We start from the raw sequence: 14,549 nt of genomic DNA, 5'->3' as shown, positions 1-14,549 counted from the left end.
AGCGTGTCTGAGGCAAGTACAGTATGTGACGTGCTTGTCCGAGGAGCCACGTCAACAGTTGGTACTTCTTCCTCGTCATCACAGTTGATCAAAAATCGACAGCATAAAAAGCAAGACAAGATAAACATTTCGAGTACAGAAATAAGGAGAAATAAAGATGACTTACGAGCTGACGAGGGATTCAATATAAGGATCATAAGCTGCCTTCGGATGAGAAGGAACAACTTTTTCAGCCTTAGAAGTGCCAGAATCCTCGGCGTCATTCCTTTTCCTTTTGTTCCTTGGGGAAACAGCAGGAGGAAGGGATTGCGTCGACTCGCTGGCGTCAGATTCAACTTCTTTTTCATGGGAAGCCGCAGATTTGTGAGAACCTGCGACTTCACTTTCAGGAAGAGAAGAACCTTGGTTGTCTTCGGCAACGATAGCTTGTTCTTCGACTTCTCCATCCTCAGGAAGAGGAGGAAGGGAAGCCATAGTAGGATGGTTCTGCAGGAAAATAGCGACAAAAGAAAAATTAAAGAGATATCAATATAATGAGATGCAGGGAAAGTTCGAAACAAGGCAAAAATTCGAGAAGACAAAATACCTCGGGGAGAGGATTGGCGGAGCTGTATGGTTCCACGCGGCAAGAGGAGGGAATAGGATCCTTCTTGTTAAGCGAGGAAATTCTTCGAATCAGCTTCTCCAAGTCCTTTACAGAAAGATCATTGGAGAGCCTATTGGCGTCATTTTCACCAGAATACGTCCAAAGGGGATTTTTGCGAGCCTGAAGAGGCTGCACTCTAATCCTAAGGAAGTAGGCAGTGATTTGAACACCAGACAGCTCTTTGCCTCGAGTATTTTGAAGCTGATGAATGCGAGACATAAGTGCTTCTGTTGCCTTTTTCTCTTCTTCGGAAGCTTCAGCATCCCAGGAGCGGTGGCGCTGAATTTTGGCACTTCCGTCGAAAGGGACTATGTTGTGTTCCACAGAATTGGCACTTTCTTCGTGTATGTAGAGCCACCTTTTGCGCCACCCTTGGACAGAATCAGGAAATTTGATGTCGAAGTAATCAACGTCAGTTCGGACACAGATAACAACGCCGCCTATGTTATAGGTGGCGTTGTGGGAGCCATTGCGGCGGAGGCAGAAAATGTGTTTCCACAGAGCCCAGTTAGGAGGGATTCCAAGGAAGCATTCGCAAAGCGTGATAAAAATGGAGACATGGAGGATAGAATTGGGGGTCAACTGGTGCAGCTGAATCCCATAAACAAAAAGAAGGCCGCGGAGGAAATCGTGAATTGGGGCAGAAAGACCGCGGATGAGGTGATCAACGAAACTAACCCGGTACTCCATTGGAGTGTTTGGGTAGCTTTCTTCGCTGGGAAAGCGGATGGCGTCCTCTTTCTTCATCAGGCCTAGCCTCTTCAGCATGTTGACGTCTTGGTTGGAGATTTTAGATCTCTCCCACTCAAGATCTTCAGCGGCCATCTTGGATTCTGGAGTACTGTGGCGAGTGAGTCGCGTGCGCGGTGGCATCAATGGCACTGGAAAAGCAAAGTTCGTGCGTGGGTGAGATCAAAGAGAGTTGGGCGCAGGGGAAGTTTTTGCAAAGGGGAACAGATGTGCGGCGCAAGCGAAGGAGTGAACGGAGGTTGAAGAAAGATTTATATAGGAATTGGGCGAAGCAATGCACCGTTGGATGAAGAAATCGTGTGGTGAAAAAAGATCTTGTAGATAAAGGGTAAAAAGGTATTTTTACTGAGATGGAATAGAACATGCGTTACAGTACGTGCGCCAGGAAAAGCGGAGGACGTGCGTCCCCCACTTGCATGACGTGTCAACATGGTGGAAACAATGGACCCACAAGGCAGAAAAATCACGACTATTAACAGAGATGAAGTAAATTTGATTAAGGGAAACATGCCGACAAGAAAAATAAAAGAAGATTGGCGACAGGAGAAGTTATTGAATACTTCGGGAGCCTTTGATCAAATACAAGTTTTTGCCCAAATGCTCGGGGGCTACTTCGACAAAAGTAAAATTTCGAGTATGGCAATATAGAAATTGTGGGAGCCTACAACCAAGCACAAGTCCTTGGCTGTAGCCTCGGGGGCTACTCCCATCGGGAGCGCTGTTCGCGCACCCGAGAGATGAAAAGAAGATCATATCGGGAAATAATGACAATATAGCGACAAGGTGGACTAAAATGTTGAGCCTACAACCAAGCACAAGTCCTTGGCTGTAGCCTCGGGGGCTACTCCCATCGGGAACGCTGTTCGCGTGCCCGATGAAATTAAAAAAGAAAGATAGAAAAGTAAAAGAGTATATTTCGAGTTATAATTAACTCTACATATACTCCCATCGGGAGAGCAATATAAGTCATATTTGACTCGATAAAATGTGCCATTCCAACAGCCGAAAAAGCACTCGACAATATATTCTCAGAACGCCAAAGTTGCGATCAATTTCTGAATGCCGCAAATTTGCGAAGGTAAGACCCCAGATCCGTTCTGCTGGGCGTGGCATCGCCGAAGACTGCGCTCTGCTACTTTTATCCGTATCAACAGATACGAAGAAAAATCCTAACGGACGCGTTAGGTACTCGATAAATTTGACTGGGACTCGACAGAATGGTAAGACCTTAAGCGGCACCTGTCGAAGTTTACACCAGTATCCCGAGATCATGTCCAGGGACGAGATTTTGAAGTAGGTTTTTGCGGATTGCCACTAGAGCAGTTAACTAGTACCTGATCCGTCAGATGAACTAGCCCCAACTACCATTATCCCTGTACAATATAGAATTTTATGTGAAGAAATATAAAAAAGTTGAAGCTGTTGAATAAAAATAAACAGTGGAGATTTTCCCTGACTGTACGATTCAAGCAAAATCTCGGGGGCTACTGACATAGGCATCCCAAATGGGCCTGCCGAAGATAGTACCCGGGGTTTACTGAAGGCCCACTACCCGAAGAATAAGAAGATTCGGGAGCCCAAGATATATTAAGGAAAGTTAGAGTTGTAATAGGAAGTGTTATTTGTAATCTGGCGGGATGAGTTAGAAACCGTCCCGGACTCTGTAACTTGTACAAAACGAAACCCTCGGCTCCGCCTCCTATATAAAGGGGGAGTCGAGGGACGAAGAGATCATCGAATCATTGTTACAAACCCTAGTTCTCATAATCATCGAGTACTTTTCGGCTGAAACCTTCGAGATCTACTTGCCCTCTACTTCCAACTAAACCCTAGCCTACAATCCATAGGCATTGACAAGTTGATACCTTGTCACACAGAGCTTCTTCGCTTCAAGCGACTCCAGAGCACGAACCATGACCTCCTGATCGAAGCCAGGGACGACGCATTGCAGTTTCTCTCCCCCCTCGTCACCAAGGCCGGCCGGGGGACAAGCCAAAGTGCACCTGGCCATGTATCTTTGGTATTCCCTCAACCTCGTGGCTCCCTTGTAGATGAAGGAGACCCGCCATCACCGATTTATTCAAGGAGACTGTGTCTCTCCTCCTCCCGCTCTGCTCTGCCCAAAGGAGCACGAGCTGTCCTCCTACCGCTCTGCTCCGACCAAAGGAGCACGAGCTGAGAAAGCAAGAACCCTAACAAGACATGGATCTGGCAGCTAAGATCCACATCACCACTCCTACTACCGGGCATACACCCAACAGACCAAACATGACGAAAACTAGACCTACTATAAAAACTACTGGCACCGGCGCCTCGCCTCCACCACTCACCAATGACAAAGCCACCGAGAAGGGCTTTAATCCGGCCTGGATTAGGAGGAGAAGGGCTCGAGTACTCACGGTAGCTATTGGTGCGGGTCGCCTTCGCATCATACTCGCTCACCGCTTCACCGCTAGGCACAACAAAAGTAACGTTTTGGACATGCCTAGAATCAAATTCTGAAAACTTTGATCACCAATATTGTCTTAACTATTTAGATCAAGAACCTTAGAATCAATCTGGTTGTATACATATATCAATCTTTAAAAGAAAGTTATAAGCCTGCATGAATGGTTTTAGCATGAATTGGATAGAGTACTATTTAGGCTACACTCACTCAAGGTAGCTATTGGTTCTGGTAGCCTTTGCATCATACTCGTCCACCACTAATATGCTCGTGCTTGCATAACAGATCGCTCCGAACATTATGTGCTTATTTAATTAGCTGACTGTTGCACACATTGAACAACAATTATCATCCGTTTTCCAGTAATGGGCAAAGAATGTTCCCAAATATCTATCTTTGACAAATCAATGCACTTTATCGAAAAAAATCTATCTTTGACCCAATTTTTTAAAAAAGAGATATAGCTTTGCCGCCAAAAGTATATATGCTTAAGGTGAGGCTGCTTTGAATTTTCTGCTTCTCATGAAATCCACATGCCCCTGAAAGCTTGTGTACATGTATATATCATGTCAGCAGCAAAAGTTGTTTAGTGGTGACGGAATTGGAATGGGAGGCCTGGCATGGAGCCCAAGGCGAAAGATTCATCATCTTAGGTTCTCCCCTTCCTCTCCACTTCAGGCAGATTCCAGAACGCACTACTATGGATCGGTTCTAATCCACGTTTTGGATAAAAGCAAAGAACAAGATTAGAGCAATCCACATCAAGGGCACCACCGTCTTTTCCCTACACCATCTCCTTTCCCTTGCAAAGTACACACTGTTCGGGTATTGTAGTTGGGGCCTCTTTTGAACAAGCTTATGTTGTGAGGATGAACACCCAAAATCAGATGGAATATACTAGGGTTTCCATGGACCTAACGTTTTGAATTGCTCCCTAGCCGATGGCGACACTGATTATATCACATTTTTTACAGCTATTACAGTAGAAAGCATGACAGATTGAGGAATGTTCCTAGAATCAGCCATAGAATATCACGACGGTTTGGAGACTTCAGCGGATAATGGTAGTAACATATAGTCTGTTCTGGTATGCGTCTCCATCAGTCAATTTGGTCTAGCGGTCAGCTTCTTCTGGCTTGATTGCAGTGTCACGACCTCCTCTCGAGTTAGCAAGTGGCCGCTCGGATGTTTCCTATCATGTGTAAAGCTTACAATGCAAAAATATATACATTTAGATTCCAAAGATTATACGTTTTTTTTTTGAAAATACACCCTAAAAGGTGTACTAATCACATAGAAGAAATGTCAAGAAAGCCTGAGCCACAAGTATCACTACCAACAGGGGGTGGCAGCTCCCCTATAACAAAAAAAAGCCTAATGTCCATCCCGCCACGAAAAAGAAAGAGGCTCAGGGAATTCAAAGGACTCGGAGCGGAAAAGGCTAGCTACACTCCACCACTGGAACTCCTCCCTAATCCTATGTCTAATGGCCGCCGCCGGTGTGGGGCCATTGAACCCTACGTCATTCCTATGTTTCCAGATACACCAGAAGATCAAGATGATCTGTCCACATGTCCCTACGCACGGCTCTAGGGCATAATAGCAAGGTCCACCAGTGCACAATCTCAAAGCCATCCACTCCAACTTGTTCCACCGTGTCAATGCCCAAGTCCAGACCTCACGGGCGACTACGCAACCAAGTAACCAAGCAGGAGGTGCTGGAGCATATCCTGCTCCTGGTCGCAAAGGGGGCAAGCCGCCGACTGTGGCAAGCCGTGTCTCTAAAGCCTATCCGCCGTTCAACACCTGTTCCGAGACACCAGCCAAACGAAGAACTTACAGCTGTATGGCACCCTTGAGCGCCAAATCTCTGAAGCAACCGGCGGTACAATGGTCCTCGCAAAGAAGGCAACATATGCCAACTTCGTGGAAAATTTCCGGTCCACCGACCAAGGCCACACAATAATGCTAAGTAAAAGTCATGCTGTAATTTGTCAATCTCGTGGTGAAAGGTCCACCACATGCAAACACACCACCTAAAAAACCAGTAGGATCTTGTTTATGGGAGCAAAGTTAATTAACTTGTAGGGTTGTACAATTAGCTGAACCGACAGGATGATCTCATGCTGACTCAGCAAGTCCAATCCAAATGAAGGACACAAAAGAAGAACTTTAGTGCATCTAATCTTACTACAAAACGGTCCATCCGTAGTAAAGCTGGTGAAATGAGGAACCTTCAGGTAACCGTAGCAATGGCCTTGTAGGAAGCCATATCCATATCCGTGTAGGACCTTTCGCTGGGATCCACTGGGAACAAGGCCGCACGTACATGTACAGGGCGCACCGGAGCGCGTGGGGCACCCACCCTCGACAAGAGAATGACGGTTTTACCCCTGGCCCGTCCCCAGATTTACTTCCCCACACCTCGCGCCTACGTCATCGTCTTCCTCTCCTCCTCCTTTCTCTTCTCTTCTCCCCCACTCCTATCCTTCTTTTCAGTGCTCCAACTACCCAGCCAGTACTTCCCACCACCACCCGCCCCCGCGAACCTTCTAGAACACGCCACAACCCCGAGCTGGAGCGGGAACCCTAGCGCGAAGCTTCGACGAAGATGCGCGCCCGGTGACCCGCCGAGGATTTACCGGGGCGATGGCGGTGGCGGCGGAGGGCGGGGGCGTGGAGGAGGGCGTGGGGGAGAGCTCGTCCCCGCCCCGCTACGCCGCGTCCGCGCCCGCGGCGTCCGGGCCCGCCGCCTCGGGCGGGAGCGGCGGCGGGGTCGCCCCCGGCGACATCTGCGCCCAGGTCTACGACCGCCTCGTCGCCGATGGCAACGACGAGGCCACGGGCCCCGACTTCCGCGTCCAGCTCGAGGCCCATTTCGCGCGACTCCCCTACAGGTGATCGATCGGCTAAGCACCCACCCTTCTCCAGCCTCGTTTAGGTCTGCCAGCCTACTTTAGGGCTGGCTCGAGCCGTGGAATCGCCCTGGCTCTATTGGTTAGGTGGCCTCGCTGAAGATTATCGGCGAGGATTGCGCGTTGCCGCAGTGGCATTTCAGCTCCCACTGCTCACTGGTGTTTGATTTGCTGGGAGTTGGTGTTTGACCCGGCTACGAGCTGAATTGACTCTGTATTTTTGCTTGGCGAATCGATCCGCCTAGTTAGATTTCTCTGGGGTCACGTCGACCAGGGTTGACAGCGGGCTTACTCTACTCAATCGATTTTGAACTGGTCTCTTCCATGATTTCGATGTAAATGAAGTGAACAGTATTATAGTAGTACAGTGCTGCCTCTCACACTTTTACCAGCGGGATCATCCGATCCCAAAAGGAGTTCTCGTTCCATGCTACTCTCTTGCCTTTGACTTGGCTGCCTGCTTGCTACTATGCTTATGGTTTAGTTTGAATTCGGATAGGGTAAAAATGAATGAAACCGTCTCCTTTTGATATCTCGTGTCTGGAAAGGAAGCGGGTAGCTGGAGCCACTGTTTTCGGATTTAGTATTGCTACACCACTTAATTTGTTCCTTACTTGTCTTCTGCAAACTCATAAGGAGGCTAACAAAGGATTGTTTTCTTTTCCCATCATGTAGCTATCAGCTTGATATCAATGTCGACAAATCAGCAGATGTCTTGGTCCATCAGAAGGTCTTGATGGAAGCAAAGGATCCTCTCAGGCGCCCTGCGTTCTGTGTCCGTTTCTTGAGGGTAAAGCTCCTGCTTATGTTGGTTGGATTGTTCTTCTACAGGCAACTGATAAGTGCTATGGCACAACTCTACCTTTATTCGCCAGTGGATGCTTGTTAGATTCTAACTAGTACCTATACTACATATGATGCTTCTTCAAAAACATTTTCTCAGTGTTATTATTTGGCTAAGTTTAGTTGGAAGGATTATCTTGATTAGGTAGAATTTGCTTGGCTGTAGTGTGTAATTAGTAATAGTTATTTTATCTAGATAGAATGATTAGGAAGAGGGAAGGTTCATTTGCCTCTCTCTCTCTCTCTCTCTCTCTCTCTCTCTCTCTCGTGGAGGCTTCATGCGTGTTACGCATTCACGATTTTGTACCTTTAACCTCACAATTAGAATTTGGAGCCGTGGAATTGACTATAAGTTTTGATTAAAGATTGAGGACATGGATTCAGCATATGACTCCGATGCATCTGACGAAGGTGCCGATGATGGTGATGAGCTCTCTGTAAGGTACTCATGCACTATGTTATGTGCTGCTTCTAGTTTTTTAGGAACCCTGAGATGAATATAGCATTTGCCGGATACCTATTTCTCGTTTGTCATAACTGATAAAACAATGTCTTCAAAAGTTGTAACCCTTGATATACTCCCTCGGTTTTGGAGTACCTTGTAAGTTGTAACCTTGGATATCCTCCTCCGTTTGGGAATACCTCGTAATTTGTAACCTTTGATATACTCCCTCTTTGTCTTGATATTTCACACTTTTGATCTTCTTTTATCTAGATCCTTGACACTTCAATCCTGAGAAGAACTACTGCCTTTATTGAGCCTACGCCTTCCCCCGGGCCTTCTCAGCTTATTTTACAAGATTGACATATTACAGTAGGGTGTATGATATCTGGTCACATTGTACCTAAAAAAATGATTGTCTACTGCCTACATATGTTGCATGTCTTGATCAGAACTCGAAAGTGCCAAGTACATGGAGAAATGAAGGTCCAAGGGAATACTAGTGTATCCACATTATATCTATTTCACTTTCTAATGCACACTGGAACCAAACAGACTAAATACATAGGTGTTTTTGTGCACAAATCAGTAGTGGAGACAGAACTGGAGCGCTGTGTGGTTTCATGTGTTTTGATGCAAATAAGAACACAAATAGCAGTGATTTAGAAAACTGCTGGGGTCAACTGAACCTGCAGGTTGCATATGGCACCATCACTTTACACTAGTGCACATTAGTTGAAGATGGAAATAAATAAGTATATCTGAAGTAAGATGCCCTACATAACCCCAAAATATGCATGTATGAAATCGAAAAAACTCATGCATTTGCACCTGCATAAATACTACTACGTGTCCTCCATGCGCACCTGTGTCCATGTTCATCCAGATAATTTTGTTATCTAGACTTTTATCAATATTCTAATATTGGGTGTGTATACTTCACAGGCAGGACACACCATACACGCATATTCATGAGATAGTTTTCTCCACAATTGACAAGCCAAAGCTTCTTAGTCAGGTCAGCGATTTTGTCTGCCTTTTAATTTGAAGTCATGATACATTTTTTAACTTTCATATCTTGATAGTAGTTTTTCAATGCTGCAAAAACGTATATTTTGATGCATATTTCTGTTATTTCAGAAGTCTAATATGAACTTTCCTGCTTAATTGGTTTTGTCCTTGTACTCTAGGCATCTTAGTAAGGGGCAACTTTTTGGTATTCAACCGTGCATTTGGCTTACATGCTAACAATTCTTTTGCTTCGAGTAATTATCTACCTTTTACCCTAAGTATGCATTCTAACTACACTGTTCTGCCAGCTCTCTGCCTTGCTATCAGACATTGGACTGAACATCAGGGAAGCACATGTTTTCTCCACCGTAGATGGCTATTCTCTTGATGTTTTTGTTGTTGATGGTTGGCCCATTGAGGTAATCTTTGGTGTTCTTATCATGTCATCTGTTGAATTGAAAAGGTTCCAGAACTGATGCATTGCAGTGTATCTCTTAGCCTAGTCCTATTTTTACAAACTAATCCATGTATGCTACTACGATTTACTATCACTGATAGAAGTGTGTATAGTCCAACTTGTGATTAAGTTAACACTGCTAACCAAAAGATTACAATCTTGACTTAACAGAGGGTAGTATTAACAAAAACATTTGCACATCTGATATCACATATTTTCTGTGACAAGTTAATTGCACCAACAAGTAATAATCTAATCGGTGCTATTAGGTAACTTGCTTTCTGAAGCACCAGTCGAAATGAAATATCCAGGTAACAGCGTTTCAAGGCACATCCTGAATTTGCCACCTTAGACTCACTTTTCCATGAATTCAACAGCAATTTTCTTTAGGCATACCTTGGCACTCTTATGGAAGTAACACAGTAATGATACAACGTTGTTGCATGCCCCCTCCGTCCCTCCTTCCCTCAAGTGACGGAGCGTGAGCAGAAGTCAAGGGAGGGCCATTTTTTCGTATTTACACAGAAAAGAGGGGGAAATGGTACAGACATCGCTAAAACTTGGTAGTATTATTTAAGATCAACCTAAAACTTGTATTTTTTTCTTCTGAACGCAAAACATGTGTTCATCACAACAAGTTACAATTGTGTAGTTGTGTGGTAATTAGCGCTGCAGCCAAGTCCCTGCAATTTTGTGGTAATTTTGATTAAAAAAAAAAAACAGGTGAGAATGAGTACTTGCCCCATGACAAACAGATAAAGTCAAACAGATCTTTTGAAAAAGTAGCCGTTTTGTCTCGCTCTCTCGAGGGTGTGCTCGCCGGGCATGCGAGCCCCACTATGGTGGCCTGCGTTCCTGAATTTAGCCGGTGACTGAACTCGATGTCTTGGAAATCTAGCCGGCGTCACCCTGGGCGCTGTAGAGAGAGGGGAAATCAAGTCGCCTTGCAGGCATGGAGACGGGCGGGTCACCAGTCAGGGGCGAGGCGTTCTGATGTTCCCGTTGAATTGTTGAAAGGAGAAAATAGCCATAGCTAGATCGGTGCTGCAAGTTAGCTATTGTGCTGGGATGAAGAATTATCTGCTCCCAAGCTTGGCCGGGTTAAAGGAAATTTGTAGTTTTGTAAAGGGGCGCTGGGATCCAGTTTGGCCTCCACGACGCTCGGCCTGTGCTTCCCTCCCTCATGTTGCAGCACTAATGATGATATGATGCCTATTAAAACCGCAGGGCCTATAACGATAAATTAACTTGGGTTTTCTGATTCTATTATTTGTGAGCGATTTTTTTTTTAGTCTATACTAATGATGCCATCTTTGCAATGGTATGATCAGGATACTGATGGTTTAGAGAAGGCGCTTGAAGCATCTGTTTTAAGGAATGAGGTACATTCTCAATTAATTAAATAGATAGGAGTTTGCAGGTAGATAATTTAATCATGTTTCTGCTAGTTATCGACATTTGAAGCAATATAATTTGGTGCTTCTTTTTTGGGAGTACAGGGTTCATGGTCTGGTTCATCTCATTCCTCAGCTGCGGAAAGAACACCACCATTCCAGGTAAAAGGTGGTGAATGGGAAATTGACAAACGACTTCTGAAGATGGGAGACATGATGGCTTCTGGTTCTTGTGGAGACTTGTGAGTTGACTTTTATACTACGGAGTTACTTACTCTGTACTCAGGAGTGCTTTCATAACGGTGTATTATGCTTATCTGAAGGTTTCATGGGACTTACTTAGGCGAGGAAGTTGCTGTGAAAGTTCTAAAAGCTGAGCATTTGAATAAGAATGTTTGGAATGAGTTCACGCAGGAAGTGTATATTCTAAGGTATTGCCATTTGAGGTTATATGATCCCAAATAACCTAGCTCCCTCTGATAATGTGTTTGAAGATATTCTGTTATCTTATCTCATGCAGAAATGATCAAATCACTACACTCGGTTAAGTGTTGCCCCTTGCAAGTACCAAAAACTAAGTATACCTTACCTTCATCTTTTCAGGGAAGTTCATCATACCAATGTTGTGCGATTCATTGGCGCATGCACAAAACCACCAAAATTTTGCATAATTACAGGTAAGCTTTATGATCAAGCTGGATCTGATAGAAAGTTTGCTGAGAATTGTTTGTTACAAAGATAATTAGAAGGCTTTGTAGCACACAGTGATGTGATGTGCCAGTTTCCCTTAATAGGGTAGGAACCGGATCTTGCTTCTCTCCCTTATTTTCCATGGATTTCTGACATTCCTACCTGTTCCTATTTTCTTTATCACTTCTCAACTGGGATTATTGCTTCTGCAAATGTTTTTGTTCATACCTTGATTCATAAAAGAATAAGTACAGTGCTGAACATAGCCAGATGGGGTGACTTTCAGATATTGAATTGGCATTGATTGAGACGATAAAATGGCCAGAGAAAAATAGTTTGATTGTTCTTGCTTGTCTCAAACTTAGAAACACAGTATTCTTAGAAAGTGTATGCTAGGTCCTTGACTTCTCCTAACACGATACAAACTCCTAACAAATTAGATCCTTCAGTTCTAAAATTTCTAATATATACATACATACATGGTATTGGCCTTCTTGTCAGCCTGCCGGCTGCATCCGAAATGCTGCTGCCTTGATGTGATGCACTCGCATCCACAACAGTTCTACACAACACCCTGTAATTTTGTAGTATTGACAGAATATGCTTACTTTATAGAAGCCAAAATTGTTTTTGCTAGGTGATGAAGAGGATGTGTCTTGTCCCTGCTTAACTGGTTCCTTGGGAGTTATATCCAAATTTATTTTCATATCTTGCAGAATACATGTCTGGAGGAAGCCTTTATGATTACGTGCACAAGCAGCGCAATGTCTTTGATCTCCCAACTCTGCTGAAGTTTGCATGTGATATATGCCGAGGGATGTGCTACTTGCATCAGAGGGGTATTGTCCATAGAGACTTGAAGACAGCAAACCTTCTAATGGACAAAGATAATGTACGTAGCTTATAACTCTGTAATATTTTATTCACCATGAACATGGAGAAAAAGTGAAAAACAATGACACAAAACAAAGACACAGTGAAATGCAAGTGATAAATGTAGATGATACTGTTGGTGCACACTGTGTATGTCATGTACTCATGTCTGTCTTGGGGGCTTAGGGTCATGTATTGCATGTTGTATTTATGACAGACTATTCGAACTGATGAATGTTTCTGGTGTTATTTTTCTAGGTTGTGAAAGTTGCAGATTTTGGTGTAGCTCGGTTCCAGGATCAAGGAGGTATCATGACAGCTGAAACTGGAACTTACAGATGGATGGCGCCTGAGGTGTGTATCATTAACTAAAACCAACCTAAGTTTACTTGGTTCAAAATGTTCTGTAACTTCTGTATTCTCTATACACTGAGTGGAAGTTGGTAATTGAACTTCTGGCAGTAGTGTATCATACTACCTAAGCCGCTAATTGGGATTTGTTTATTATTTCACTGATCCAAATATTAATTCGGCGGTCTATGATCTATCCTGTTTACATAGTCAAACTCACGCTTACAACTACTGGATATGAAAATATAAAATACAAGCTAATGTATCTTCTCTGCTCCATGCTTAGGTTATAAATCATCAACCATATGATAACAAAGCAGATGTGTTCAGTTTTGCTATTGTGCTTTGGGAACTAATGACGTCCAAGGTATGGTATCTTATACTATCTGTACTTGCCTAGTGATTAATCATTGCAATTGATAAGCTTGTTAATATTTTGTTTCTTGTATTGCCAGATCCCATACGATACCATGACCCCTCTGCAAGCAGCTGTAGGTGTGAGGCAGGTATGTAGTATGTGTAGATTTTCTGTGTAACATGCATGCTCTACAATGGGCTAGGTATCCTAACCCTTCATTTTTATACTAGGGTTTGCGCCCAGTGCTGCCAAAAAGTGCACATCCCAAGCTATTAGACTTGCTGCAGAGATGCTGGGAAACCATCCCATCAAACCGGCCTGCTTTCCCAGATATCTTAACTGAACTAGAGGGTCTTCTGGAAGAAGTTCAGGTACACAGCGAGTCTCTTACATTGACGAAAATTTAAAACAGAACCCAGGCTACAAGGAGCCCTTAAAAAAAGGAAAACTGTATTTTGATACTTAAAAAAAATCCTAAAAGAAAACCCCCATACATAGACATATAGATGCATAGTATGTATGTACAGAATTTAATCAATTTATCTTTTCAGCTGTTGTGTACACAAAAAAGACAAATATGTGGATCAAAATAGTTACCTTTTGCTTTTCTGGAGCTACAAATTTGTCTTTTGTGTAGTTTTACAAAAAAAGATACCCTAATGAGACCTAGAAATAAGAATTGAAGAACCATGACAGTATGGTGCTTTTGCTCTTTTTACAGGGAACTAAAGGGGAGACGAGCGAGCAACCAAAAGATGTATCCAGCCCAACAAACTGACCCTCTGCACATACCTGACATTTTTCTTGTTCTCCGATTGGCCTATATATTAGGATTCGGGTCACTAATGTTGAGGAATGTAGCATATCATTTTTGGTTTTGTTTCTCCTTTTGTTATATACATTTTGAGCAATTATCTTGGGCCTATTTTTTTCAGCCTATTTATCGTTATCACAGATGAAATTGGTTAGTCACGGTCTCTTGGTTGTAGCTTGTTATGTTTTGCTGCTTTTGCCCAAGGATTTAGCGCTTTGCCTATCGCTTATTGTCAATTGACAGTTTTCGTCTAACCTGTCGCCTTGCTCTGCCAAGAAATTTCTGTGAAATAGTTGCACGAACTTGCCTGTGGAACACCATGGAAACATGCAAACGGGGAAGTTGTTGTAGTGCGGGAAAAAAAATCCAAGTGAAAAGAAAAATTGCAACCTTGGCCATTCTTTTTCTTTTTTTTCGAGAGTATGCGAACGCGTACCATAATGTTATAGAAGATAGAAACAAAGTTTACAAGCATGTCCCGAGTGCGAACACAGGGGACAAGGACTCCACAGATACACTCCTACTCTCTCGCGGCCCCAGCAACTCCTACTCCTAAAGC

General features: G+C 43.8%; 1 protein-coding gene across 1 annotated transcript; it reads left to right on the top strand.

The window, feature by feature from the left end:
* Window positions 1-6,370: 6,370 nt before the first annotated feature.
* On the top strand, window positions 6,371-14,144 carry LOC127299742 (serine/threonine-protein kinase STY46). The gene is made up of 15 exons (XM_051329783.2): window positions 6,371-6,739; window positions 7,433-7,547; window positions 7,966-8,042; window positions 8,988-9,060; window positions 9,362-9,472; window positions 10,842-10,892; window positions 11,010-11,146; window positions 11,228-11,335; window positions 11,508-11,581; window positions 12,311-12,486; window positions 12,726-12,821; window positions 13,105-13,185; window positions 13,274-13,324; window positions 13,407-13,547; window positions 13,898-14,144. The coding sequence occupies exons 1-15, from the start codon at window positions 6,492-6,494 to the stop codon at window positions 13,952-13,954; spliced, it is 1,596 nt and encodes a 531-aa protein (XP_051185743.1). The 5' UTR covers window positions 6,371-6,491; the 3' UTR covers window positions 13,955-14,144.
* Window positions 14,145-14,549: the final 405 nt, after the last annotated feature.

Source organism: Lolium perenne, chromosome 5, assembly GCF_019359855.2.
Source record: "Lolium perenne isolate Kyuss_39 chromosome 5, Kyuss_2.0, whole genome shotgun sequence".
Classification (NCBI taxonomy): domain Eukaryota; kingdom Viridiplantae; phylum Streptophyta; class Magnoliopsida; order Poales; family Poaceae; genus Lolium; species Lolium perenne.
Note: the sequence above shows the minus strand (reverse complement) of the source record. Positions and strands in the feature narration are given on the sequence as shown.